Genomic DNA, 27,500 nt, shown 5'->3' with positions numbered 1-27,500 from the left:
TTTAGATCAATTTTGTTGTGGAAACAGGAGAGCGGAGGTAGAAATGGGAAATGAGATGGAGGACGATAAGAGAAGAAGGCGGCATGTGGATGTGGGATAATTACATTACGGAGACAGGAAACAGGAAACAGCATCTGAAACAATCAGCAGACCCAAAACTTAACGAACCTGCTGCTGACGTTATGAAAGTTAATTTCTGGGAATAAATTCATAATGTTACAATTTAGTTTTTACCCTCAATGTTTTACAACCAAAGATATTTAATTACTGCTTTTATCAGTTTTTAAATAGTTTCTTCATCTGTCTCGTTATGATCCAGAGGAGTTTAATCAGAAACATGGTTGAGTTAAATTCACTTTAACTATGATAGAAACTACCAAACACTGACGGATGTGCAGGGATAATGGGGTGTACATGATTTAAAGCTGGTTTTACTGTTTTTCTCTGAACATTTTTAGCCTGGTGGTGAGTTGAAATCTGTAAATCTCCAATCTGGTTATGAAAAAAACTTCAGCTTTAGAGAGCATTCAAACTCGACAATAAAACACGGAAAGAGAGCAGGAGGAGAGGAGAGTGATCACAGGATATCTGAGGCATTGAGTGAGAAATTATCACGAAAGACCAAAGCTGCTGACCGTCCAGAGTGTTGGGTCAGACGCCAGGCGGAGTGGCTGCAGACAGCGGGACCAGACTAATACCTGGATCCTGCATGATAACAGCCCGGCTTGGACTTTATTAAAGATCAGATGTGATATGCAGGAGCAACAGAAGCAATATGAAGTCAGCATGAATGGAAATAAAACAGAAATTCACTTTCATCAAATGATAATCTGACAGAAAAACTGGTGAAAAACAGGAAATGGTTCAAATTACACTGTAAAACACAGTGTGTTGTTATTATTGTCATTATTGTTGTCCTCTGCAGTGACAGGTTTTGATGTTTCTGTGTTGGTTCTGGTGTGCGTGTGTGTGCGTGTGTGTGGGTGTGTGTGTGTGTGTGTGCGTGTGTGTGCGTGTGTGTGGGTGTGTGTGTGTGTGTGTGCGTGCGTGTGTGCGCGCGCGCAGGCATGGCGTGGCTGCTCCAGAGTCGTGGCTCTCCCAGGTTGGTGCTGGTGGTGGTCTGCGTTGCTCTGCTGCTCGACAACATGCTGCTCACCGTCGTCGGTGAGGGAACGACGACACACTCTAAACTTTGACTAGGACTGGATCGACGGGTTCTGAAATCTCCTTTTCTATTCAACCCTCTGAGTCAGAACTACAGGTCCAGTCAGGTTGGATGGAGAATATCCCATTTAAAGTCAGATTCAGGTCCAGACTTTGACTAGGCCGTTATAACCGCTGATCTGAACCATCCCAGGCTGGTTCTCCTGCTGAACTTTGACCCCTGTCTCAGGGATGAACTTAAACCTTTTACAAAGTATTCACCTTTAAATCTCTTTCCCCAGATGAGATCAATTCTGCTTTTATTGCTCCAAACTGATGACATTTACTGTTTTATAAAAATCACCTGACAAATATTTCCCATAATAAATCTGATACACACATTGAGTTTTTACTTAATGTTGCTGTTTTGGCACCAAAAATTTGGACTGCCTGTTGTAGAACCGGCCTGCCCCAGGGGAACCAACCCAGCTGGGCTCCTGCAGAACCGCGCTCTGACCCGGCGGGTCTGCGCTGTCACTCTCTGTTAGCCGCAGCGGCGCTCAGGTTCTGCAGCGATCAGAGGTCACACATTCACGTTTCCCCTCCTGAGCCTGAACTTTAGATCGGACTGTTCCGGCTCAGACCCGTCCCTCTTTCTGCTGGTTCTGGTGCCTCTGACATCATCAGAACCGTTTTCCTCTTTCAGTTCCCATCATCCCGACCTTCCTGTATGCCATGGAGCATCCGGAACCGCAGACCGTCCCGGACACCGTGCCCTCCCGGACCTCCAGCAGCAGAACCGCCGCCCTGGGTCCAGAGGCGCAGCAGAACCCCCGGCCGTCCCCTCTGGTGTCTTTATTTAACAATGTGACCTTTGACCTGCAGGAGAGCCGAACTGAGGTGACTGCAGAGCTGCTGCTGGCCAACCAAACCTCCAACAAGTCGGTAGGTTCATCTTCATCGTCGCTCAGCCGGGTCGGCTCCGAGTCCAACACGGCTTCATTCATTTAAACATCATGTTCCTTCAGCTCGCCTCCTGATGACCTTTGACCCGGCTGAAAACTGAAGTTTTAATAATTTGTCTCTGAGAATCTTACAGTAAAAATCAGGAATTCAAATTCTCCACTATTCCCACTTTATAACAGGAGTTTTATTAGACAGTCGGTGTTTATTGAGGATTTTAACGTTCATTTTTAATTTAGCTTATTTATTTATTTGATTTATTTTATTTTTAGTTATTATTTGTGATTCAGGTTATTCCTCTCATGTCACATCAGCACTAATAAATCTTTTGGTTCAGTGGTGAAGAACTTGAGCTCCTTCTTTGGTCTTTTTAGGGATTTTTTTTGCTTTCATCACTTCCTGTTTTGATCTTCTGTCGTCCTTGTTCCGTATGAAAAGTGATCTACAAATAAAAATTTGTTGATTGATTGATGTTCATCTGCTCATCTATAACCTTCCTTCCTCCCTCCCTCCCTCCCTCCTCCCTCCCTCCAGGCCTCCTCCTGTCTTCAGGACAGTGTTTTCCTGGAGGAGGAAAATGTTCGGGTTGGTTTGTTGTTTGCCTCTAAAGCTTTGGTCCAGCTGCTGGTCAACCCGTTTGTTGGTCCGCTCACCAACAGGTATTATCACATTAATAAACCCTTTATAAATTGTGGAAACATTTATTATTATTTATTTATTATTATTATTACGCTGTTGTTAAGCTAAATAATAAAGCTGGTCTTTTAGAAGTTGGTCTGCTGTTTTCCATTTATTAGTCATTTTTCTGCTGTTCATCATCTTTTTATCTGCTGTTTATTATCTGTTAATTAGTTGTTCATTAGTTGGTTATTAGCCATTTATAATTCTGTAGAAACCTCCCAGTATTGGCTCTGAATTTCTGTTTAGATTGACTCAAACTGGGTCAGTGTTTGTCCTTGTGTGTCTGCAGGATCGGTTACCACATCCCGATGTTCGCAGGATTTATCATCATGTTTGTTTCCACCATCAGTGAGTTTTTCCTCTCAGACTCAGACCAGCCTCCTGCCGAGTGTTTCCGCGTGTCTCTGACTCCAGGTCCCTGTCAGTGTTTGCTTTCTCAGGGACGTACGCGCTGCTGTTCTTCGCCCGCTCGCTGCAGGGAATCGGCTCGTCCTTCTCGTCTGTGGCGGGTCAGAACCAACAAACACGGACAGAACCTGTAATCAGTCAACACGCAGCGATTAGCCGTCTGTTAAGTTAAACTATAAAACATTTGGGATCCGTTAAGGCAGAATCAGACGAAACCACAGGTCAGAGGTCATAGAACAGAACGTTAGAGATGGCTGCAGTTCCCACCCTGAACACTAGATGTCAGCGTTGGTTCCGCAAACGTCTCACTGCTCTGGTTTCACCTTCAGGTCTGGGGATGTTGGCCAGCGTCTACACCGACGATGACGAGCGAGGCGTGGCGATGGGCGTCGCCCTGGGAGGGCTCGCCATGGGAGTCCTGAGTGAGACACACACACACACACACACACACACACACACACTGCAACCAGGTGTGTGTTCCTCTGCGTCAGTGTGGGTTCATCATGTCCGCCTCTGTGTTTCAGTCGGAGCGCCGTTTGGCAGCGTGATGTACGACTTTGTGGGGAAGAGCGCCCCCTTCCTGATCCTGGCCTTCCTGGCTGTGTTTGATGGAGGTAAGAAGTGGCAGAAGGAAGTAGAGCCCCCTGCTGGTGGGAGAGGTGATGATCAGGTGTTTCTGTGTGTTGCAGCGTTGCAGCTGTGCATCCTGCAGCCCTCTAAGATCTGCCCTGGGGTGAGTCCAGCACTGATCCATCTGCCCCCATCCACCTCTTCTCCTCACCTTCTGTTAGCTTCTGGGCTTTTCCCCAGTTCAGTTCTGGTTCTGTTGGTTCTGACCCGGTTGGGTTTGTGTGTTTCAGAGTGTGGAGGGAACGCCGCTACTGACCCTGCTGAAAGACCCGTACATCCTGATCAGCGCAGGTACAGAAGCTTTGGTCCTTCACCTGGACCTATGCAGGACGCTGTCCAACTGTCCGTCTAACTGTCCCCCCATATCTATCCCTTCATCCCTCCATCCCTCCATCCCTTCATCCCTCCATCCCTCTGCCCCTCATCCCTTCATCCCTCCATCCCCTCTGCAGGGTCTCTGTGTTTCGCCAACATGGGTGTGGCCATCTTGGAGCCCACTCTGCCCATCTGGATGATGCAGACCATGTGTTCCCCAAAGTGGCAGCTCGGTACGACCCTCTGGCCAATCAGATCTCAGCTTGCGGCCGGAGAGCTCTGATTGGCCATCGGCTGTCCTCCGTGTGTTGCAGGAATTGCTTTCCTCCCAGCCAGCATCTCCTACCTGATCGGAACCAACCTGTTCGGACTTCTGGCCAACAAGATGGGACGGTCAGTACCAGAACTCCTGGTTCTGGTCCAGAACCTGAGCTGGTGGTTCTGATGGTCAGAGCAGTGAAACTGTATTTCCTGAAACTGAATCTCTGGAAGCCCAAACAATGAAAGTGATCCGACCCAGTTCTGACCCTGGTCTGGTTCTGACCAGGCTCTGGTCTGGTTCTGGCCCGGTTCTGACCCGACCCGGCTGGTTTCAGGTTCTGTGTGTGTCTGCAGGTGGCTCTGCTCCATGGTGGGAATGTTCATCGTCGGAGTCAGCCTGCTGTGTGTGAGTCCAAGCCCCGCCCATCTGTTACCATGGCAACAGCCACTTTCATCAACAGATTAACCGTCTCGTCATCCATCTTGTCTCCCACTCATGGCGATTCTGATGCGTCTCGTCTCCCAGGTTCCCTTCGCCACCAGTATCTACGGTCTGATTGGTCCAAACGGCGGCCTGGGCTTCGCTATCGGTGACCTTGACCTCCTGACCTCCTGACCTGATGTGACCTGTCTTGGTGTGGCGCTGTGGTGACGTGTGTTTTGCTCCTCCAGGAATGGTGGACTCCTCCATGATGGCCATCATGGCGTACCTGGTGGACATCCGCCACGCCTCGGTGTACGGCAGCGTGTACGCCATCGCGGATGTGGCGCTCTGCATGGGCTTCGCCATCGGTAACGGCACCAGGAGGACAACATGGTGGAGCGTCAGACTTCCTGCAGAATTCACCGTCATTCCCTCTGCTGTTCCAGGCCCGTCCACCGGGGGCGCTCTGGTCCAGGCGGTGGGCTTCCCCTGCCTCATGGTGTTCATCGGGGTGATCAACATCCTGTACGCGCCGCTCTGCTTCCTGCTGCGAAACCCGGCTGTTCGGGAGGAGAAGATGGTAACTATGGCAACCTGAGATGGAGGTCTGTGATTGGTCCAGATTAGATGGAGGTTTGTGATTGGTCCAATGGGTCCGGCCCTACTGGCCCTTCTGGTTCTGGTTCTAATTCTGGTGTTCCTCAGGGATGACCCCTGAGCCTCTCCATGTTCCCTGGTTTAGTGATGACCAAACGTCAGACCGTCCAATCAGCAGTCAGCCTGTTTTTAGACCGTCCAATCAGCAGCCTGTTCTCTGTCGCTGCAGCTGAGTGTTGTTGTGTTTCAGGCGATCATCGACCAGGAGTGTGTGATGCACAGGAAAAGCTACAACACGACCAGAGACAGCCGCGAGTTTCCTCTCAGCGACTACAGCGAAGAAGAAGAGGAAGAGGAGACGGAGGAGTGAGATGCTCGCGTCCCGCCATGGCGTCTCCCGAAGACACCACACTTCCTGTTCAGAGACAGGGGGGCTCGGTTCCAGCTGGAGGACATCCTCTGGGGTGTGAATACTTTAAAGACGCCTCTGCGGCTTCAGCTGCCGCTGCTTCTGGTTCCTCTTGTTGTTCTGTGTTTGTGCAAAAATAACAGGACGATTCAACAGGCCTCATGTCTCCTGTCGTCTCTGAGCCGAACGTGTCTCACCGGGTTTCAGTCTTCACAGAAATGTCCTATAAGTCCGGCAGAGGGACATTAGGCACAGCAGCAGGGTGAAGCCAGAGGAGGAGATCACAGATTTATACTAAAAGTAGTAAAATAGTAAAAACAGGAAAGGACCGATTCACGACAGAGCTGCAATCTGCTGCAGCTGAACTGGTTTGGTTTGGTTTTGTCCAGTCCGGTTCGGTCCAGTTCATCTTAAAGCACTCCCCGGACTCAGGGTGACCTGATGAAACGTTTCTGCTGAGGATAAAAATAATTTATGTTTTTAAAACCAAAATATAAATATACATATTTTTTAATGATAGAAACATTTTAGTGACTGCTTTCATTCGGGTTCAAAGGTCGGCATGTTGTGATTGGACAGGTCAACTGTCCCTTCATGACACGTGTGTGTGTGTGTGTGTGTGTGTGTCAGCAGCTTCAGAGACTTCCTGCTCCTTTCAACCATCAAGGCGGCTCCTTTGGTCGCAGGAACCGCTGCAGGCTGCAGATCTGATGCTGATTCATCATTAATCAGAGGATCCAGATCATTTAATCTGGTGCTACTGCACACACACACACACACACACACACACACACACACACACACACACACACACACAGGTTTCTGCAACACTCACTGCTGCAGAGCCGTTAAAAAAATTAAATGGATACATTATTGATCCCACAGGAAATGAAATGTTGCTGAAACTCATGTTGTTTATTGCAGATGGTGAAGGTCCGATCCGTTGCTGATAAAAACCAGAAAATAATAAAACTTTGACCTCATTCTGAATGAAGCGGCTCTGGATCAGTCTGTTTTCTGTTTACAATAAATAATATTTATGTTTTTATTTATTTATTTATTTCTACTTTAAAGGCGACTGATTTTATTTTCAAGTCAACATTAATCAGATTTACTCGTTTACTGAACACAAATACTCAAATCATTTCATTAAGCATAAAGTTGCTTCTGACAGGATCCAGCGGGCAGCAACAAGAAAAACTTTTAAAATCTGTAAAAATGTTGCTTAGTTTCCATTTTTAATGATTCAACAGGAAATAAACGTGATTTCACTCAGCCGGACTGTTCCTGACGGAAGGAGCGCCACCTGCTGGACAAACATAAGAACTGAACCCAGATGGCTGGAAGTCCTGAATAAAAAGGGAATTTTTTTATTTTAGGATAATTTGAGGACTATAAAAAGAAATCTACTTTTTACTAAAAATCCACGTTTTCTGGTAACCTGCATTTATTCAGCAAAGACAAAATGGTTTAAAAATACAAAACAAATTAAATATTCACAGAATTTCTTCATGGATAATATTTAATACGTTAAAATTAAAATTTTTGTTTATTTATTTATTTATTTATTTATTTTCATAATAATAATTATTAGATTTTCTCAGCTGGACCGTCTTTATAAAGGTTCTGTTTAAACCCTGACCCGGTCCGGTTTTCCTCCCTGAGGTCCAGATTCTGGTCCGGATCAGTAGGACTCCAGTTCCTGCTCCGTGTTTCCTCCGGAACACCAGGGGGCGGCACGGCGCTCCTTCTTCAGTCGGAAGTTGTCACCGGAAGTTCCCGCCAGCTGCATGTTCGGCTCGGCCAGCAGAAACCGAACAGAAACCCAATCGGAGCGGCTTCTGGTTCCGCGGATCCCAGGTCAGTTAGTCCAGCAGGATCCGGTTCATTTCGTTCCTTTGAGCAGTTCAGTTCTGACTCTTAAGATCCAGACCGGTACTGCCTCATGCGGGAAGTTTGGTTCCGAGCAGCTGGAGGTTCCTCAGACCGGTTCCGGTTCTGGTTCCGTTGGAACCAGCGGGTCCAGTTCAGACTGTAAATAGGGTTAGAAATGAAAACAGTATTGGAGTTCATTCATTTCTGTTTCTGTACCAGGTCCTTTTACCAGTTCCAGAACCCGACCAGAACCTCTCAGTGTAAATTACCGTGAGAAATAATGAGATTTGGTTTTATATGAAAACAGGTTTTAATGCCGAAAAATGATGAGATGTTAGAAGCCATGCATGTCCAGATGGATCAGAACCAGAGCTACATTCACCGTCCATCGCTGGTCCACTGAGCTCAGCTGATGGACGGAACCAGGCAAAGACTGGAGAGTTCAGCTTTTATTCTTCTCTGCAGTCTGTTTATGTATGACTGCCGGTAGACACACATAAACATGGTTTTATACGCTGCAGCGTGTAAGCAGTTAAAAGATTTGGAGGAAAAGGAAGAAGAGAAAAGGCAGCAGGAATCAGCTGCTTGACTACTTCCGGTCAGCGGATCTGTTTCTCCTGTATTTTATGGTTTATGTTCATTCATTTTGTTTATTTTATCAGTTTTTTGTTTATTTGTCTCCTCTTAACCTCAGATGACGATTTTTTTCTTCCCGCATCGTTTTAATTTTTCTTCTTCTTCTTATCAGGATGGAGCTTTCACCTCTTCTTCATGACCTTCATCTCTCCTCCTCCTCCTCAGAGAAGCCACACCCCTCTAATCCCCTTCCACCAATCACAGAGCTCCTCTCTGAGCTGCAGAAGAAGCTGACTGGGGTGGCTGAAAGCAGCACTCTGATTGGCCAGGTTGAGCATCTGTTCCAGGCTGCAGATCCTGATTGGCTGTTCCCTCCGCTGTTGGATGACCAGGACAGCGGGTGGGCGGAGCTTCAGGCAGCGTACAGCTCAGTGATCAGTGCTCTGATTGGCTGTGCCGCGCTGCCGGTCTGCGAGGAGGACTGCGGCTCGTTAGACGCCTCAGCCTATCAGAGCGTCCCGGAGCGGGCTGCCGCCGTAAGCTCCGCCCTCACAGTGCTGCTGGGGAACTGGGAGAAAGGGGGCGGAGCCAGAAGAGCCAGGCTGCTCCTCGCTGTGGCTCCACCCATCTACCTGTTCTCTGTTACACATTTCCAGGTAAGTTGCTGCTGACATCAGCATTGGTTCTGGTGGTTCTGGTGGTTCTGATGGCTCCATCTCTGCAGGACGAGGTTTGGACCAGCGCCGCCTCCAGAACCGCGGCGCGGCGCCTTCAGGGGGCGCTGCTGAGGGCGGGCGGATGGAGAGACTCCGCCCACCTGCTGACGGGGGAGGGGGACGACAGGTGCATTCTGGATGGAGTCCTGGACATCCTGCAGCCTCAGCTGACCAGGTAAGACCAGAACCTGTGACCCGGTTGGTTCTGTCGGGACCTCACCTGGCCGCTCGTCACTCCTCTCACTTCCTGTTTGTGTCTCAGGGAGTCATGGCGACGGTGTGCCGCCTTGAAGCTGCAGTTCTCCTGGACGCTGCTGCAGGTTGGTCATCGCGTTGCCATGGCAACAACCCTGTGATGACAGCATGATGATGAAGTCTGAACGTTAATGATATAATATCACGGTGCTGAATATTAGTGAACATTTTAAGGAGTTTCTTTGTAAAATAATGAAATAAAACTCTTAATATGAATATGTTTCTGAATATCCAGAATGTGAAATCAGTTTAAATCAGCTTCTGTTTATTGACCAATCAGATTTATTATAGATTCATTAAGTTTTTTTATGGGCGGAGTCAAAGCAAATACGCCACCTGCTGGTAGAAAGTGTTTCCTACATAAATGACCGATTAAAGTGTCTGATGTGTTGATCAGCCAATCACAGCTCTGGTTTTCACAGGTGACCCGCCCCTTCCTGTCCCGCTTCCTGCCTCGCCTCCTCCCCCCTTCCCTCCTCCTGAATGACGACTACAGGCCGGAAAACTGCATGCTGGGAGTTCGCTGTCTGCATCACATCGTTCTCAACACGGTCAGAACTTTTCCACCTATAATTAGAAATTAATATGAAATGTTTTGAGAGCCTCACGGCACACAGAGGGTATCAGTATTGTTGAATGCAGCGCGTTAGCATTAGCTTCCGCTGAATAGCATGTTTATATAGCGCCTTAGCGCTATATAAACATGTAGCGCTAAGGCTACAGGTTTATGATTAATGCTTTAGGGTTAACGCAGCTAACTTTTCAGCTTGTGGTGCTCACCGCTGCTCAGCCATTGTGGTGGTGATGATGATGGTGGTGATGATGATGATGGTGATGATGATGTCTATGTCCAGCCCGCTGCAGACCTTCGTCAGTTTAACAGAGCCGAGGTTCTGTACCAGGCTCTGTTCAGACACCTGTACACGAGCGAGGCCGCCGTCATCCAGGTAGCACACACACACACACACACACACACACACACACACACACCTGTGTCCCTACTGTCAATTTTCTAAAATACTAGAAAAATGTTTAGTAAAAGGTTAGATCATTTCATTGAAAAGCAAAACATTCTGACTGATTGTCAATACGGCTTTAGAGAAAACCGATCAACTTCAATGGCTCTGATGGCGTTAACAGAAGAAATTATAGACAATATGGATAAAAGGAAATTTGCAATGATGTATTTCTGGATCTCAAAAAAAGCTTTTGATGCCATCAATCATGACATCTTACTAAAAAAGCTGGAAAGGTCTGGAATTGGAGGGCTGGCATTAAACTGGATTAGGAGCTACAGTGGAGAAAGGAAACTGAATTAGAAATACATTTTGTGGGAGTCATATTAGGCGATAAATTAGCTGGAAACCACAGATCAGTAAAATCTAAAATAGCCAAAAGTGTTTCTGTTCTGAGAGGAACTAGTTTCATCCTGGACTACAAGTCTTTATTCTGTATAACACACTCATTGCACCACATCTAACACATTGTGTGGAAGTTTGGGGGAATAAATACAAAACAAATTTACAGCCATTATACGGCATACAAAATAAGTCAATCTGAATACATGAAGTGGGATGTTGGAACACAAACCAGTTATTTATCAAATCAAATATACTGGAACTCTGGGACCTTGTAGTATTTAAAACTGTACAATTCCAGTTTAAGGTCAGAAATCAGCAACTTCCACCCAATAGCTGACAGAGAGGAGTTATAATTTAAGAGGTGAAGGATATTTTAACAAACAACGTATTAGAACAACCAGGAAGAGTTTGTGTTTATCTGAGTGTGGAGTAAATGTCTGGAATGGACTGAATGATGAGCTAAAGAAAAGTACAAATTTAAACCAGCTTTAAAAAACTCGTTAAAAAGGAGCTTACAGTACAGACCAAAGGTTTGGACACCTTTTCATTCAAAGAGTTTTCTTCATTTTCATGACTATGAAAATTGTAGATTCACACTGAAGGCATCAAAACTATGAATTAACACATGTGGAATTATATACTTAAAAAGTGTAAAACAACTGAAAATACGTCTTTTATTCTAGGTTCTTCAAAGTAGCCACCTTTTGCTGTGATACTGCTTGGCACACTCTTGATGAGCTTCAGTCACCTGAAATGGTCTTCAAACAGCCTTGAAGGAGTTTCCAGAGATGCTTAGCACTCGTTGGCTCTTCTGCCTTCACTCTGCGGTCCAGCTCACCCTAAACCATCTCGATTGGGTTCAGGTCCGGTGACTGTGGAGGCCAGGTCATCTGGCGCAGCACCCCATCACTCTCCTTCTTGGTCAAATAGCCCTTACACAGCCTGGAGGTGTGTTTGGGTCTTTGTCCTGTTGAAAAATAAATGATGGTCCAACTAAATGCAAACCGGATGGAATAGCATGCCACTGCAAGATGCTGTGGTAGCCATGTTGGTTCAGTATGCCTTCAATTTTGAATAAATCCCCAACAGTGTCACCAGCAAAGCACCCCCACACCATCACACCTCCTCCTCCATGCTTCACGGTGGGAACCAGGCATGTAGAGTCCATCCGTTCACCTTTTCTGCGTCGCACAAAGACACGGTGGTTGGAACCAAAGATCTCAAATTTGGACCCATCAGACCAAAGCACAGATTTCCACTGGTCTAATGTCCATTCCTTGTGTTCTAAGCTCAAACAAGTCTCTTCTGCTTGTTGCCTGTCCTTAGCAGTGGTTTCCTAGCAGCTATTCTACCATGAAGGCCTGATTCACACAGTCTCCTCTTAACAGTTGTTGCAGAGATGTGTCTGCTGCTAGAACTCTGTGTGGCATTGACCTGGTCTCTGATCTGAGCTGCTGTTAACCTGCGATTTCTGAGGCTGGTGACTCGGATGAACTTATCCTCTGCAGCAGAGGTGACTCTTGGTCTTCCTTTCCTGGGGTGGTCCTCATGTGAGCCAGTTTCTTTGTAGCGCTTGATGGTTTTTGTGACTGCACTTGGGGACACTTTCAAAGTTTTCCCAATTTTTCGGACTGACTGACCTTCATTTCTTAAAGTAATGATGGCCACTCGTTTTTCTTTACTCAGCTGCTTTTGTCTTACCATAATATAAATTCTAACACTCTATTCAGTAGGACTATCAGCTGTTTGTCCATCTGACTTCTGCACAACACAACTGATGGTCCCAACAACATTTATAAGGCAAGAAATCCCACGTATTAACCTGACAGGGCACAGCTGAGAAGTGAAAACCATTTCAGGTGACGGCCTCTTGACACTCACCAAGAGAATGCAGAGTGTGCAAAGCAGTATCACAGCAAAAGGTGGCTACTTTGAAGAAACTAGAATAAAAGGCGTATCTTCAGTTGTTTTACACTTTTTAAGTATATAATTCCACATGTGTTAATTCATAGTTTTGATGCCTTCAGTGTGAATCTACAATTTTCATAGTCATGAAAATGAAGAAAACTCTTTGAATGAAAAGGTGTCCAAACCTTTGGTCTGTACTGCATTTCAAAATATGTTCTATAAAATGACTGTTTTATAGTTTGTAAATGCTATTGATGATATAAATAGTGCTTAAATAATTGTACATATTTAAATATCATGTAAAATGGAAACAAATTGTCATTTTGATGTTCTGACAGTTAATTGATTATAAATTGATAAGTATGAAAGGGCCAGGACATTATACGATATAATATCTTTTACCTGCTCCTTTTCAAACAGAAAATATAAAATTTGCATGTCACATGGGCAGAATAATTTGTTTTACCTTTTATTTCCTTAGTTTGTTTCATTCTATTTTGGGGGTTTTTCTTTCTTGATTGTCTTTTCTGTCTGTTCGAAAATAAATAAATAAATAAATAAACTCTGACCCCTAACCCAAAAACAGCTTTTCCCTCATGGGGATCAAGAAATTGTCCTCAGAAGGAGCAGAGGGGTCCCACGACCCCCCAATGCAGACAGAAATGGACCTCACAAGGATATAAAAACCTGGTTCACACACACACTTTCTGACCCACTCTTCACCTCTGACCTCTGACCTGCAGCTCGTCCTCTCCTGCCTGCTCGACCTGCTGCTGGTTCTGGAGAAGCCCCCCTCCTCTTACTGCCGCAGGAAGCCATGTCGCCATGACGACGTGCTGCATCTGGTTCTGACCCACATGGAGGCGGAGCATAAGGTGGCGCTGCGGCGCGTCTACGCCTCAGCCCTGCCGCTCTACGTGGAGAGGTGCGTTTGATTCTTACACCTCGACTCCACATCAGAACCCGACCCAAACAGAACCCGACCCAAACAGTGGCTTCATGCTGTGAGGTGTCCAGGGTGGGCGTGGCTTCATGCTGTGATGTGTCCAGGGTGGGCGTGGCCTCATGCTGTGATGTGTCCAGGGTGGGCGTGGCCTCATGCTGTGATGTGTCCAGGGTGGGCGTGGCCTCATGCTGTGATGTGTCCAGGGTGGGCGTGGCCTCATGCTGTGACGTGTCCATAGTAGGCGTGGCATCATGATGTGACGTGTCCAGGGTGGGCGTGGCCTCATGATGTGACGTGTCCAGGGTGGGCGTGGTCTCATGCTGTGACGTGTCCAGGGTGGGCGTGGCCTCATGCTGTGATGTGTACAGGGTGGGCGTGGCCTCATGCTGTGACGTGTCCAGGGTGGGCGTGGTCTCATGCTGTGATGTGTCCAGGGTGGGCGTGGCCTCATGCTGTGATGTGTCCAGGGTGGGCGTGGCCTCATGCTGTGATGTGTCCAGGGTGGGCGTGGCTTCATGCTGTGATGTCTCCATAGTAGGCGTGGCTTCATGCTGTGACGTGTCCAGGGTGGGCGTGGCCTCATGCTGTGATGTCTCCATAGTAGGCGTGGCTTCATGCTGTGACGTGTCCAGGGTGGGCGTGGCTTCATGCTGTGATGTGTCCATAGCAGGCGTGGCTTCATGCTGTGACGTGTCCAGGGTGGGCGTGGCTTCATGCTGTGATGTGTCCAGGGTGGGCGTGGCTGTGTGCAGACACCTGCGGCGGCTGATGCCGGTTCTGTTGGGTTACCTGGAGATCGGGGATCCGCCGGAGGAGTCGGTTCGGCTGAAGATGCTAGAGGTTCTGCAGTCGACCATCAGGCTGGCGTGGCCACGGTAACAGGAAACCTGCCGGAACCAGTTCTCTCTGAAGAACCTGACCCTAAAATCTGACCTCTGACCCCATCAGGATGGCGAGCCGCGCCGATGCCCTGCTGCGCTGTTTGCTGCGGCTGCTGGTCGACGTCTCTGCAGACCCGGGACTCAGCGACTCGGTCCGGCTGCAGCTGATGGAGGGAAGCTCCGCCTCCCTGCGCCTGTTGGACGCCGCTACGCAGCGACGCGTTCGGGTGAGTCACCTGGTGGTGGCGCTGCAGCGACGCGTTCAGATTACAGCAATTAACAAACAACACATTTTTATTAGTGTTTCTGTTTTTATCAATAAAAATAATCACAATTACAATAGGCCTTCACAGCGCTTAGCTGCTCGGGCCTAATAACAAAATTGATGTGGAAAGATGAAACTGTAGAAAATAGAATAAAGATTGCAACAAATATCCATTTAAACGTCAGATGAACAAAACTGAAAATGAAACCATTAAAAATAAAATATAAACTGATATGGAACACAAAGTAAAATGTTTATTTTTTTATCTATCATTTGTGTAAAAATGTAATTATTTTGTACAATAAAAATACATTAACAATGATAAATTGTGAAGTAAATCCACTGAGCTGATTATTGATTCAGGTTTCTCCGTTTGCAGCGGCTCCTCCTGCAGGTCGACAGCCGCCACTGCAGCCCTCAGGTTCTCTGTTGCCTGGCAACCGTGACAGCAGAGCAAGAGCACACCTGAAGTACCTGGAGGCAGAGCTTTAAGAGACCGAGCAGCACAAACACCTGAACCGAGCCGGAACCGAGTCCGAAGGTCGGCCCACCAGAACGGGAACAAAACCAGCAGGAAGTGGGTTTTCAGAGTAAAACCCTGAGACGTTTTGGAGCAGAAGGTCAGATCAGTCCTGGGGAGACGGAAGGACCCAAACAGGCCCAGAGGATCAGCAGCTGGCTGCATAAATCGAATGTTTTTTTGGTTTCACAATAAAGTTTTTCTGTAGATCTTCCTTTTCGTCAGTCTTTTATAACCCCGCCTCTTCCATGCAGCTCCTGCCTCTAACACGATGACCTTTTGTAGCTCCTCCTTTAGTGACCCACTGTGGCTCCACCCTCCAATGGCTCTGCCTTCTTCTGTAGCTCCGCCCCCCCCTCAAATGATGAAGGGCGGACAGGACGTTCTGGTCCCAGACCTGTCAGTGCGTCTCCTCCGGTCCTCCAGCTCTCTGCTGCCCCCTGGCAGCCAGGCGCTGCGCTGCTCCTGCAGGAGAACCCGAGCTGTAAACGGCGCCCCCTCCTGAAGGTTCTGAACCTCCAGCAGTTACCTGACAGGTGAGAGAATCCAGGCGCTCCTGAGCCTCCTGACAGTCTGACAGCAGATCAGCTAGTCTGCGCACACACACACACACACACACACACACACACAGTGAGCCTGTCTCCTGGCGGTTTTTATTGTGAAGGAGCTGCAGGTGCTTGCCTCACCTATTTGCAGCCCTGGTGACCTTTGACCCCAGCTGCTGCAGCTCCTCCTGTCGGCTCCTCAGCTCCTCCTCTATCTTCCTGAGGTGCTGCTCCTCTTCCTCCCTCTTCCTCCTCAGCAGCTCCGCCCCCTCCTGCAGCTCCCTGAGAGGACATTCCAGCATGAGGAAGAGGAGGAGGAGAAAGAGGAAGAGAATAGAGTTTACCTGAGGTGCCATGTGGCCTCCAGCAGACAGGTGGTGCTGTCGTCCAGTCGGTGCTGCAGCGAATCAGTCTGACAGGAACAGAGGAGGTCAGGAGGTTCTGGTGCTCAGAGTGTGTCCTTGTATTTGATGCTGTGGGAACCAACGCCTGGTCCCCACAAGGGAAAATGCTGTTTTTGGGTTAGGGCTTAGGTTTAGGACTACGGTGTGAATTGAGTTTTGCTTAATAGAAAAAATGGAAGTCAATGGAAAGTCCCAGCAAAGATAGAAAGACAGGTTTGCGTGTGTGTTTACGTCTCTCCTGGCCGTCCGGCGGCAGCTCTGAGCCTCCAGCAGCAGCCGGTCGGCCTGGCGAAGCTCCGCCCGTCTCTGCAGCAGAGTTTCCTCCAAACACATCAACTCATCACACACCTGCAGCACACTCCTACACACACACAGGTCTGTTTCTATAGCTTCATCAGTCATTTATCAGCAGATAATCAACGTGAATCTGGGACCTGTGTCGCTGCAGGGACCGTTGCGTCTTCTTCTTCTCCATGCAGTCTGACACACATCTGCCTCCCTGCTGACACACACACACACAGATGAAAGCAAGTGCTCAGTGACAGCACCTAAGCTGGTGTGAGACCGTCACCTTATCTCTACGCTGTGACATCCTGCCCCCTGCTGGAGGACCCTGGGAGATCCCAGCAGAAACAACTTCAGTTGGGTCATTGGATGTCGGATGAATTCGTCCTGCAGGAAATGCATCATCAGCCTGTGATCCCACTCTGCCCACAGTGTCTGAGACACACTAACCTCCTGGAGGAAGCTCTTCCTGATGTCGCCCCCTGTCGGGAGAACTGAGGTACTGCAGCTCCAAACCAGAGTCCTGAGTCCCTTGAGAGGCCAGACTGGGAGCCTGAGACACAAAGCTGAACTTTAACCTCTCAGCAAATAAAACGAGATCTAATTAGCTGAACATGGCTAANAAGGAAGGAAGGAAGGAAGGAAGGAAGGAAGGAAGGAAGGAAGGAAGGAAGGAAGGAAGGAAAAATGGTATGTCATCATTTGGGCATAATTTCTTTTAACTTTTATTTCTTAGTTTCTTCTCTTATATCTTGATTTTTTTTCTCTTTTGTTCTTGATATTATTTTATGTCAAAATAAATATCTGAATTAATTAAATGATTTATTTAAACTAAGTTTCTGTTTTATCTATTTGCTTTTCATTATTTTTATAAAAAATATATATGTTATTAATAATCATGGAATATGCTGTGGTATGTTTTCGGAATTATACCTTTTAATTGTTTATGTTAATTATGTACAATTTTGACTTTAGTGTTTTTACACATTTTATTTATTTAATGTTTCTTCTCCTTATGAAAATCAATGTCTGCCCAGTTTCTCCACAGTTCCTCCTCAATAATTGACTGATTGGGTTCTCAGTTCTGCTGGGTTTCCAGCCTCATTTCTTTATTGGAAGTGGAAAAAAAATAGACAAATATTGTTGTGATGCAAACAGAACTTTATTGAAACAAAGAAAATCCATCAGGATGAAGTTACAGCGTTTGACACTTTCACACATCAGGATCACAGAGTTAGAGCATTTAGAGAGAAGAGGAACAAAACGCCACCAATAAACCAATTAAAGGGAAACTTTTTCTTTCCCCTCAGTGAGCATGCTCAGCTCTGTTGCCATGGAGACTCACTGATAATAACCCAGGTATAACGGGGTTGCAGGAAAGCAGGGACTCCCATTACCAGAGTTGAGATTCTCATTGAGGACTTTGACTCCAGCACTCTGGTACTCGCTCTTCCGCTTCTCATCGTACATCAGAACAAGGCCCTGGATGGGTTTCTGACCACGATCTCCCTGCGCGTACAACAGGTTGACCTTCTTCTCAGGATTGCTCTTGTTGAGATTTACTGGGGGGGCCACTAGAATGCAGTCCCCACTGTAACTCTCAATGTTGTTAGAGACTTCCAGGGTCACATAGCTCCCCTCGGCCTTGGTGCTGGGAAGGTACCAGAGGAAGACTGGCTTCCCGTCAGCACTTCTGTTGGTGCTCTCATCTACTCTGATGTACCCAGCTTTGAAAAGGGTTACATCATAGTCATAGCTATCAGTGATTAGCACCTGGTGGATGTAGGTGATTTTCTCTCTCTTCATCCACAGGAAGGCGTGCTCTCCTCCATTCTTCCGGTTCAGGTTGAAGCCCTGCCTCTCCCAGCCGTCCCTGATCTTCCCAGGTATATCAGCAATTGACACATCAATTTCCTGGATGGGAACTTGACGCTGTCCTCTACCGTTGAGGAACCACAGGTAGACAGGGTCTCCACTTCCACTAGTGTTGAGGTTCTTGTCAACCTTTTGGTACCCTGAAGCTTGAAGGTTGTTTTCCATGTCACTGGTGTAGGAAAACTGGATCCTGGTGATTCCAGGGTTGGCATCCTCTTTATACCAGAGGAAAACCGAATCTCCGCCCTGGGTTGTGCTCAGAGGGACGGGGAGTTTTTTGAACCCATTTAAAAGTAATGTGTTTTCCTGATCATCATTCAGAGATACATCGAGCTCACTGATGAAGACCATGTTGGATCTGTGCAGTAGAGAAAGTCAGAGGGTTGATTACTAAACACCACATCACACATCTGGCAGCTTTAAACAGAGGCAGTAAACTAAAACCAGCACAGAGTCATAAAGCAGAGGCAGCAGAAGACAATATGATCTGATGCTGGCGGTATCTTCCAGCCTGCCTGGAACAGAAGAAGACGTGGAGACTTACGTGTCTGCAGACGGTGATTGGCTGGCTGGTTGACGTCTTCTGGGCGGCTGAAGGCTGCGGTACCGGAGCTCCTCACCGGGTCTTTATATACCTGCTGGGAGCCGAGCGATGGTGGGAAAACTCCACCTCCAAGGACAGAGTTTCTCTGGAATCAACTGATTAAGATTAAACAAACACTATATGATAACCTGGTCGACCCACCTGCTGCCATAAACCAGTTCCAGAGAAACGGCTGAATGCTTGGCTCAAGGGACTGGAGTCTTTAGTGAGACAATTTGTGGCCTGAACACAAACAGCAGGAACATCGTGTTGGTTCAAAACCTGTAGATGATCTGGGATAGAAAACATTTTGAAACGGACCCAGAAGTGCTCACTAGTCATTTAAAGAGAGAGGTTTCATATATGGTTTAAATCAAGAGGGTGAAAAATATCTGATCATGTTTCACATTCACAAGTGCATGTCAAAAACAACTTGAAGTAGAACAACAGGTTGGTGGATCAGATGACTGAGTTTGACACCTGAGATTGTTGGAAACCAAAGACAATAAATCACAGATGGTCATTTCAATCTGGAAAGACTCAGACGAAGAAAAAGGACCAATTAAGAGGTTTAATGACAGCAATGAATAACAGTTCTTTGGCGCTCGGGCCCCGGCAGCTGATCTGAGCTGAGATTTGATGTGAACTCGATGAACATCCCGATAACTGATTAGGGATGCTCTCCCCCGGGGCCCGACACTGGTGGAGGAGGTCTGGAAAGGGTGCCATCCTGGAGAACCGAAGGATGTGGGTGGAGATGGGGAGGTGGTGCGTTGAACGCAGCTGGGAAGCGTCTGACGGCTTCGGTGTGGATCCTTTATGCTGAGCTTGATTGATGATTGGACGCACCAGGTGAGGTCCAGCGCTGAGGTCGGAGATGAGCATGACGCCGATGGACGAACGGAGGGGATGGAGTCTTCCGGGTTGAATTTTCGCTATCAGCTCCATTTCACAACAAACTGCAGCCGTCACAAGCAGCAATGAGGAAAAGTTACTAATTAAATATTGTATAACTCACTACCACCCAGGTCTGTGTGTCTGCAGACTGTTTTTGGAACTTCTTTGAGGTGGAGAAATTATGTTTCTTAATAAACTGTCCTGTTTAAGGGGTGGTGTGAATTTTCCATGGTAGAGTAATATTTTCTGAGGAAATATAAATCATTCACTTGCTGTCATTTACCTCAAGTTCTTTGGAAATGTTTTGTTATAAAACTGAATCATAACTTCCTGTCAGAAAGTTAATCAGTCACTTCAGTTTATATTCTGTTTATTAATGCAGCCACATTTCACAACACATGTCCTTTATGAAATGAAAAATCCTGATTTAGACATTAATATATAATAAATTTGATCCAATCATAGCTAAACAATTATGAACAGACATGTAGGGAGGACTGGGAGCACGTTTGTCTTTTTCCTCTTTTACCTTCAGTGTCATTTTCTAGAGGATTTTTTTACTTTCTTGTGAAAGTGTGTTTTAATGTTGTGTGCTTAATGCGTGTACAATTTTGTATTTTTCATCTGATTTGAATTCCATAAACACAGTTGAAATGGGCAGATAGGCCTGTCACGATAAATAATAAATTAATTAATCGCACGATAAATTAAACCTATGGACCTCATTTTAATTATCAGCTTTATCGTCTCTTCCTGCCTTTTTCTCCTTCTGTTGATGACACTGAATGAAAAAAAGGCTCAGCTCTGGTGCTCTCCACTGACCCTCCCTTCCTCATGTCCTTAGTGTAATGTCCAGCTCACACTACACGTTCTTACAGATGTCCGCTGATTGTCGGCCCATTTTCAAAACCGGTAGCCATGTGGTGTCCAACAATGGGCACAAAATAATGGCTACAAGTCCAATTAACTCATTTTAAAACCCTGCATTAATCGATGCTTTACAACAATCGGTAACACTTTATTTGAAGGGGGGGTGAATAAGACTGTCATGAACATGAATAAGCCTTCATGAATATCTATGAATACAATATCTATGAATATTTAATACAAAGTTGACATTATTCAAAAGGTCTTTGTTATGACAACTTGACATTAACCAAGAAATCATTACTGATATAAATTTGTTATAAAAGTATTACTGATTGCAGAGGAGAGGCGGGTCCGTTGGATAGTCGAACCACGGATTCAGGAAGGGCTGCTGATTATCCCTCTGTCTGGACACAGGATCAATAGAACCAGTTTAAAAGATAAAATGAATGGTTATATGGCAGACATGGAAAACTGGGATGCACTCCCTGCCATGATGTTCAGGATTTAGGTCTCATGGCATCTCAAGGTTCAACATGTGTCTTTTCTCGAGACATGGCAGCCAGTGGGCTGAAGGAGGAAACACAGCTTTATTTTGTAGCAATTCAAGAGCTACCAGCTTTTATCACTTCGCAAGAAAATGAATGAGCACAGAAACGTTTTGTCATAGTTCCCTCAAGAATTTACAACTATTTTCAACCCTGGTTATAAATGAATGTTAAATCAGAGAAACTTAAAGGTTATAAATGTAATTTTGATCTTGAACTGGAAATGGTGTAAAATGTGTAACTGTAACTAAAGATCACTGATGTTGTGTTGGAGGTAGATGGTAGGTTAAAGGTCAGGAGGAAAGAGGAACTGAAAGGAGAGCAGAGGTGACCAAGACCTTATTACTGAACTTTAACTTTCCAAAGAAAAGGTTGGGCAGGAAACAGATGTAGGAGGACTGTTGAGCAACTCAGGGTCATCAGAACAGAGATCAGGTCAGAAGGTCTCCAAGACGGTGATGGATATGAGATCATCTGTCCAAGCAGTCGGCCAATGAGAGGCACAGCAACAAAGCTAGCCAATGCATCATCTGCAGGGTGGATAAACCTATTGATAGGTATTTTCTGAACCTACATAAAAGAACCACAGACAACATACATGAATTTTATGGTTGAACTTTTGCAAAAGGAGAAGACTCAGCAAACTGATCCTCCGAGTCGTTCACAGAGCGTTCTGCTCTCTCTCTGCTGGAGCCTTTTATTTGAGAAAACAAGAGTGAGGAGAGATGAACAATAAAACAGATGGCAGCTCCATCTAACACTCATCAGGCTCTTTCCCTTGAGAGCCATTTCTCCCAAGGGTGGAGGGAACAGTCAGTTCACAGGAACACAGCAACCAAAAAGTTTTAGCGCAGCACGTCACTGCAGATTAACATAGATGGAATAATGAACTAAAGTAATAATGAAAATGATAATACAAAAAACCTCCAACACCTATAAGCAAAATTGCCTTACTAATAAAATACTTAGCATTAAGNGGGAGATTTACTCTGTCTCCCCCTGCTGGTCCAGTTCCTTCTGCTGAAGGACCAACAACATCCCAGCTGACAGAAACAAACTGAACCCAGAACCTGTGGGTCTGATCCACCACAGCTGCGGTTCTGTTACCGGCCACCCGCAGAACCACAGCAGGGGAATTAGCTCAGATGGTAGAGCGCTCGCTTAGCATGTGAGAGGTAGCGGGATCGATGCCCGCATTCTCCAATGACCTTTTGACCCCTGCTGGTGCAGCCTGAGGACCCCGACCCTGGATCAGCCTGACATCCTGCTGGAGAACCACAGGAAGGAGGAATATCCTGTTTCCCATGATCCAGGTGTTCCTGTGGCTCCCGGCTCTCTGAAAACCCTTCAGGGTTATTTTTAGACTCAGCAGGAACCTGGTGCTGCCCCTACTGCGCCCTGAACTGCCCCTCCTCCAGGATTTATCTCTGTCTGCTGTGAATTTCTAATTCCATTGCAGGAAAAACTAAAATCAAACACAAAAACTCTTCCATGGCTTTTAGTCTTGAGGTTTAATCTGAAATAGAGCTTAATCTAGAAACCATGTTGATACATCGGTGCGCTATTATTACATCTATTACATCTGTGATTCTGACATCTTAAGACAGGCCCACTGATTCACTATTAGCTGTCTAAATGCAACGCTAAGGTAACTCATATTATGACATGCTAAACTAAGGTAACATAGGCTAAAATATGCTAAATTAAAATATGCTATCATAATAACAGCTAAAATACATTAAAGTGAAACAAGCTAAAATATTGCGAGGTAAAGCAAGGTGAAATATAACAAAAGCTAAAATATGCTAAGGTCACACAGCCCAAAATATGCTAAGCTAAAGGGAGCTAAAGTAAATTATCATAAGCTGAAATATGCTACACTAATCCATCCATCCATTATTGATACCTGATTTTCCTTGCAGGGTCACAGAGTTTGGGGGTGAGAGGGAGCTGTGTCTGTCTCCAGCGTCCATTGGGTCAGATGTCCCGTGATTGACCCCTCACCAGTCCATCACACAACATTTTATTATGTTTGTTTGATGCTTTTACACTATTCTTGTTTTCTTCTTCATTTTTATGTTAATTCTTTTTTTATATAATTTGAAGCATTTTATCTGAATAAANGGGCTGCTGATTATCCCTCTGTCTGGACACAGGATCAATAGAACCAGTTTAAAAGATAAAATGAATGGTTATATGGCAGACATGGAAAACTGGGATGCCTCCATGCCATGATGTTCAGAGTTTAGGTCTCCTGGCATCTGAAGGTTCAACATGGCAGCCAGTGGACTGAAGGAGGAAACACAGCTTTATTTTGTAGCAATTCAAGAGCTACCAGCTTTTATCACTTCGCAAAAAATGAATGAGCACAGAAACGTTTTGTCATAGTTCCCCCAAGAATTTAAAACTATTTTCAACCATGGTTATAAATGAATGTTAAATCAGAGAAACTAAAAAGTTATAAATGTGATTTTGACCTTGAACTGGAAATGGTGTAAAATGTGTAACTGTAACTAAAGATCACTGATGTTGTGTTGGAGGTAGAAGGAAGGTGAAAGGTCAGGAGGAAAGAGGAACTGAAAGGAGAGCAGAGATGACCAAGACCTTATTACTGAACTTTAACTTTCCAAAGAAAAGGTTGGGCAGGAAACAGATGTAGGAGGACCGTTGAGCAACTCGGAGTCATTAGAACAGACATCAGGACAGAAGGTCTCCAAGACGGTGATGGATGTGAGATCATCTGTCCAAGCAGTCGGCCAATGAGAGGCACAGCAACGAAGCTAGCCAATGCATCATCTGCAGGGTGGATAAACCTATTGATAGGTATTTTCTGAACCTACATAAAAGAACCACAGACAACGTACATGAATTTTAAGGCCAAACTTTTGCAAAAGGAGAAGATTCAGCAGACTGATCCTCCTAGTCGTTCACAGAGCGTTCTGCTCTCTCTCTGCTGGAGCCTTTTATTTGGGAAGACAAAAGTGAGGAGAGATAAACAATAAAACAGATGGCAGGTCTGTCTAACAGGTCATCAGGCTCTTTCCCTTGAGAGCCATTTCTCCCAAGGGTGGAGGGAACAATCAGTTCACAGGAACACCGCAACCAAAAGGTTTTAGCACAGCACGTCACTACAGATTAACATTAGACTGAATAATTAACTAAAGTAATAATGAAAATTATAATACAAAAAACCTCTAACATCTATAAGCAAAACTGCCTTACTAATAAAATAATTAGCATCAAGAAAATCTAAAAGATGTTGTGGACATTCAGTTAATGAGTCACCTTAAAGTTCTTTGATGGTGTAAAATAGCTATGAAGTTTGATTCTGGGAGGAAAAAGTGGAAAATGTTTTATAGGTTGCTTTTAGCCAAAACTAGAACCAACCTGGTTCAGTAACAAGTGTGAATTGTAATGAAGAGAAGGAGCGACCGTTACCAGGTGTGGAGCTGCAGGCTGCTCAGTCTGGCTAAAGGTGAAGAGGGACATTGGATGGATTCTCGACAGCAGCTGTAACAGGTCTGGACAGGTAAATCCCTGCAGATTTAGGAAACTCAGTGTTAGACGGAGAGCTGGCAGCACATCTCCTCTCAGAGGGGGAGGAAGAGAGAAGGTGTTGAGCAACAACAACGTTTAAAGATGTGCTGTTGTTTTCTCAGTGTCTGTTAGTCTTTTTAGACTAAAAATGGTTCCTCCCTAAGGCATATTTATAAAGGCAACTTTAATGAATGTATTACTCCGCACATTGATTACTAATACATTCATTAGTAGCTTATCTGCTGCCAAAGACAACAGCTGATAAGCTGCTGTTTTATTTTGAAGGTGAATCCTTCAAAGTAAGGGTCCACCAATAAGCCATGATCCTTCAGGTGTTTCCCATAGAAGGAGTTCCTGCTGGTTCGGTGGGAGGAGTTATGAGGATAAAAGGAGACGAGGAGTCAGAAAGTCACAGCAGTCAGAAAGATTTTAACTGATCCATCAACCTTCATCAGGTAATCAGATCATTTCCTCAGAGGCTCTCAGTGATGCAGTATTGATATGTTATTAATGTTCTTTTCTTTCTACCAGATATTTCTATGTAATTCATCTTAATGTTATTTCCTGTCTCTCTGCTGCCTCAGGCTGAAAACATGTCCTCAGATGAAATGCAGGTGGCGGCTTTGGGTCGGCCTTTCGCCTTAGGCATGCTGTACGACACTCGCAGAGACCAACTGATGACGGGTAAATTACGTCTAACAATATGCCTACACAGAGAAATAAAGCCAGTTTCATAAAAGGTTATTAATTGGCAAACAGTCAATGCAAGTGTAACCCTTTCTGGATTGGCCTGGTTTTATTTAAAACTCAGGCTGTGACATGGGATTCCTCTGGAGTTTCTGGTTTTCAGTTTATTTCTGACAAGAACAAATAGAAAACATGTTATGAGCTCCCCGCTCCAGACCTGCGTAAAAATACATAGCAAAACTGAAGTTTAATCTGCTTTACAATCATAAGTTCACTTAATTATTCACATTATGGAATAGATTTATTTATTACTGTAGTGATGATAAAACAACTTAATAAATCTATAAATAAACTGGATGTATGTGGACAAAAAATAACAGGACAACATGACAAAAGGGGAGTTTAAAGGTGCAAACAATTAAAGACAAAACCACAGAAGAAGAAATAAAAAAGAATCTTAAAGTAACACAGTTGAAACAATGACAGTTTTTAAAGGTGTTTCATTCAGGTAAAGAATAATACAAATAACAATAAAAACATTTTTTGTAATTACAACATGTGACAAAGCTTCTTTAGAGGCTGGATTTACAGTGAGGATGAAAAGTGGAGGCAGGATAAGACAGAAACATCAGGAGTTTGTTCTTCTCTCAGCATCAAGAACAATTTCACAGGTGAAACTTTAAATAGTCCCAGCTGTGATGGACCAAAACATTACAAAATTCACCTATTTAAAGAAAATACCTTTTACTAAATACCAACATTCCCACTTTTTATAAACATTTTATGTTTTATCGTTACACCATAATGAAACACCATAAAAACCCATAAACGGTTTCAGTGGCCTCTAACAGAACCTGTAAATAATGTCTGTTTTTGTCCAAACACCCTGGAGACAGAAAGGACAGGTGAGTCACTTCATATTAACACTGTTAGCTTTTTATCTAATTTTAGTTTTTACCTGGGTTTTCCACATTGCATGGATTATGTTACTGTGATTCAACATGCCAGTAGCAGCCAGGATGCTAGCATTAGCATTTAGCATCTCGGCTTCAAAAGCTTTGCCGTTTCCACCAAAAGCATTCAGCATTCACACTTGGACTTTTGCAGGAAATGCACACTTTCTGGTTTATAGATTCTTTCCTCCTGAAACGCCCAGATTTGGTAGAGTTTCAAACTGCACAGTTTATGTACAAAGGTAGAAACAAACGATTACCAGAAAATATTCAAAAATGGTTTACTTATAGAGTGGGGGGATATGACTATAGAGAAACTTCAACTTTAAATGTTTGAACAACGATGACAAGAAAATAATGAGTATCTCGGTTATTGGTGTGAATATTTGGAATAAACTCACTAAAGAGTTGAAGCAAAGTCCAAGCATGAGGTGTTTTAAGAAAAGCCTGAAGATGGTTATTATTTAAAGGTTCAGGGATGAACAGGGATGATGAATTTAGCTGGGAATTAAAGCGCTGAGGATGACTTGGGCAATTAGATGTAGGTCTGTGTATGTGTGTGTAAACAGGTAAATATTATATATGTATATGTGCAGGTAGATGTATATATTTGTGTATGTATTATTTTCATTTTTTACAAGTGATACAGGAAATGGGAGGATTATTTCTGTTATAAATTACTTAACGGAAGAGGAATATGATTATACAAGTTAAACTTCATCACACAGACACACAGTCACTGAACAAGTGGTGTATTTACATGAACTTCAGTAGATATATTTGGTACATTTATAAATACATATATTTATGTATTTATAAATGTAAATACAAGCTAAGTCTACTTTACAATCATAAGTTCACTTAAATATTCACATCAAGCTAAATACTCTGGCAGCCAGTCTGAGCTACCAGAGTATGTAGCTTGCTAGTTGTGAGGCAAATGCTGAAGTGACTGTTCATCCTGGAATGACGGCCATTATACTGCATAACTTTAATCTGATGATTGGATTGTAAATAGTAACATGTTAGATTACTTGTTACTGAAATAAGAGGTCAGATTAGAGTAACGCGTTACTGATGTGTTGCCGGCCCAATAGTTTGACATTTCTGCTCAAGCAATGGGGAACAGAGCACCTTGTCCTCTGTTCCCCATTGTCTGAGACATTCGCTGAGCACATCGTCCGT

General features: G+C 44.9%; 4 protein-coding genes and 1 non-coding gene across 13 annotated transcripts in view; 4 read left to right on the top strand and 1 right to left on the bottom strand.

Moving 5' to 3' along the window:
• The window catches only part of slc18a1 (solute carrier family 18 member A1), a 6,840-nt gene extending 951 nt beyond the window's left edge, over window positions 1–5,889 (top strand). The window contains exons 2-17 of one of the 2 annotated variants that reach the window (XM_016665288.1): window positions 1,066–1,164; window positions 1,850–2,088; window positions 2,641–2,765; window positions 3,077–3,135; window positions 3,213–3,296; window positions 3,525–3,617; window positions 3,720–3,809; window positions 3,885–3,928; window positions 4,056–4,116; window positions 4,278–4,373; window positions 4,455–4,533; window positions 4,756–4,807; window positions 4,928–4,991; window positions 5,074–5,193; window positions 5,272–5,405; window positions 5,673–5,889. In XM_016665288.1, coding sequence (XP_016520774.1) covers window positions 1,068–1,164; window positions 1,850–2,088; window positions 2,641–2,765; window positions 3,077–3,135; window positions 3,213–3,296; window positions 3,525–3,617; window positions 3,720–3,809; window positions 3,885–3,928; window positions 4,056–4,116; window positions 4,278–4,373; window positions 4,455–4,533; window positions 4,756–4,807; window positions 4,928–4,991; window positions 5,074–5,193; window positions 5,272–5,405; window positions 5,673–5,792 — 1,557 coding nt within the window. In that variant the 5' untranslated portion in view covers window positions 1,066–1,067 and the 3' untranslated portion in view covers window positions 5,793–5,889. Of the gene's footprint in view, window positions 1,165–1,849; window positions 2,089–2,640; window positions 2,766–3,076; window positions 3,136–3,212; window positions 3,297–3,524; window positions 3,618–3,719; window positions 3,810–3,884; window positions 3,929–4,055; window positions 4,117–4,277; window positions 4,374–4,454; window positions 4,534–4,755; window positions 4,808–4,927; window positions 4,992–5,073; window positions 5,194–5,271; window positions 5,406–5,672 lie in introns of both variants that reach the window. The other variant, XM_007540802.2, reaches the window with a different exon arrangement.
• A 579-nt stretch (window positions 5,890–6,468) lies between these two features.
• The window catches only part of LOC103129633 (centriolin-like), a 32,926-nt gene continuing 11,894 nt past the window's right edge, over window positions 6,469–27,500 (bottom strand). For 5 of the 7 annotated variants that reach the window (XM_016665292.1, XM_016665289.1, XM_016665290.1 and 2 more), the window contains exons 8-14: window positions 16,819–16,921; window positions 16,655–16,755; window positions 16,518–16,585; window positions 16,315–16,444; window positions 16,024–16,091; window positions 15,821–15,961; window positions 15,448–15,727 (exon numbers count right to left, since the gene is read on the bottom strand). In XM_016665292.1, coding sequence (XP_016520778.1) covers window positions 15,535–15,727; window positions 15,821–15,961; window positions 16,024–16,091; window positions 16,315–16,444; window positions 16,518–16,585; window positions 16,655–16,755; window positions 16,819–16,921 — 804 coding nt within the window. In that variant the 3' untranslated portion in view covers window positions 15,448–15,534. Of the gene's footprint in view, window positions 6,481–9,233; window positions 9,238–15,435; window positions 15,728–15,820; window positions 15,962–16,023; window positions 16,092–16,314; window positions 16,445–16,517; window positions 16,586–16,654; window positions 16,756–16,818; window positions 16,922–27,500 lie in introns of those variants that run through there. The other 2 variants (XM_016665293.1, XM_016665291.1) reach the window with 2 other exon arrangements.
• On the top strand, window positions 7,588–15,346 carry tti2 (TELO2 interacting protein 2). Of its 2 annotated transcripts, none has more exons than XM_007540801.2 (10): window positions 7,588–7,691; window positions 8,455–8,938; window positions 9,007–9,173; window positions 9,261–9,318; window positions 9,676–9,804; window positions 10,108–10,200; window positions 13,266–13,447; window positions 14,200–14,343; window positions 14,417–14,576; window positions 14,994–15,346. In XM_007540801.2, exons 2-10 carry the CDS (start codon window positions 8,456–8,458, stop codon window positions 15,081–15,083), a joined length of 1,506 nt encoding a protein of 501 aa, XP_007540863.1. In that variant the 5' UTR covers window positions 7,588–7,691; window position 8,455; the 3' UTR covers window positions 15,084–15,346. The 2 variants fall into 2 exon arrangements, with proteins under 2 accessions (XP_007540863.1, XP_016520782.1); XM_016665296.1 differs by having other exon boundaries at window positions 7,629–8,304.
• On the top strand, window positions 22,269–22,341 carry trnaa-agc (transfer RNA alanine (anticodon AGC)). The gene has a single exon. It is a non-coding gene; the product is annotated as a tRNA-Ala (tRNA).
• LOC103129631 (neoverrucotoxin subunit alpha-like) overlaps window positions 25,043–27,500 on the top strand; it is a 7,045-nt gene continuing 4,587 nt past the window's right edge. Inside the window, exons 1-2 of the mRNA XM_007540799.2 lie at window positions 25,043–25,130; window positions 25,260–25,359. Coding sequence (XP_007540861.1) covers window positions 25,269–25,359 — 91 coding nt within the window. The 5' untranslated portion in view covers window positions 25,043–25,130; window positions 25,260–25,268. The remainder of the gene's footprint in view (window positions 25,131–25,259; window positions 25,360–27,500) is intronic.

This window comes from Poecilia formosa, unplaced genomic scaffold (assembly GCF_000485575.1).
Source record: "Poecilia formosa unplaced genomic scaffold, Poecilia_formosa-5.1.2 Scaffold561, whole genome shotgun sequence".
NCBI classification, from domain to species: Eukaryota; Metazoa; Chordata; class Actinopteri; order Cyprinodontiformes; family Poeciliidae; genus Poecilia; species Poecilia formosa.
The sequence above is the reverse complement of the archived record's forward strand: the minus strand, read 5'-3'. Positions and strand labels throughout refer to the sequence as shown.

Coding starts and splice junctions, on each gene's coding strand:
- tti2 (XM_007540801.2), top strand. CDS start 8,456: ATGGAGCTTTCACCTCTTCTTCATGACCTTCATCTCTCCTCCTCCTCC. Junction 9,319..9,675: donor TCTCCTGGACGCTGCTGCAG/GTTGGTCATCGC, acceptor TGGTTTTCACAG/GTGACCCGCCCCTTCCTGTC. Junction 14,344..14,416: donor ATCAGGCTGGCGTGGCCACG/GTAACAGGAAAC, acceptor TGACCCCATCAG/GATGGCGAGCCGCGCCGATG.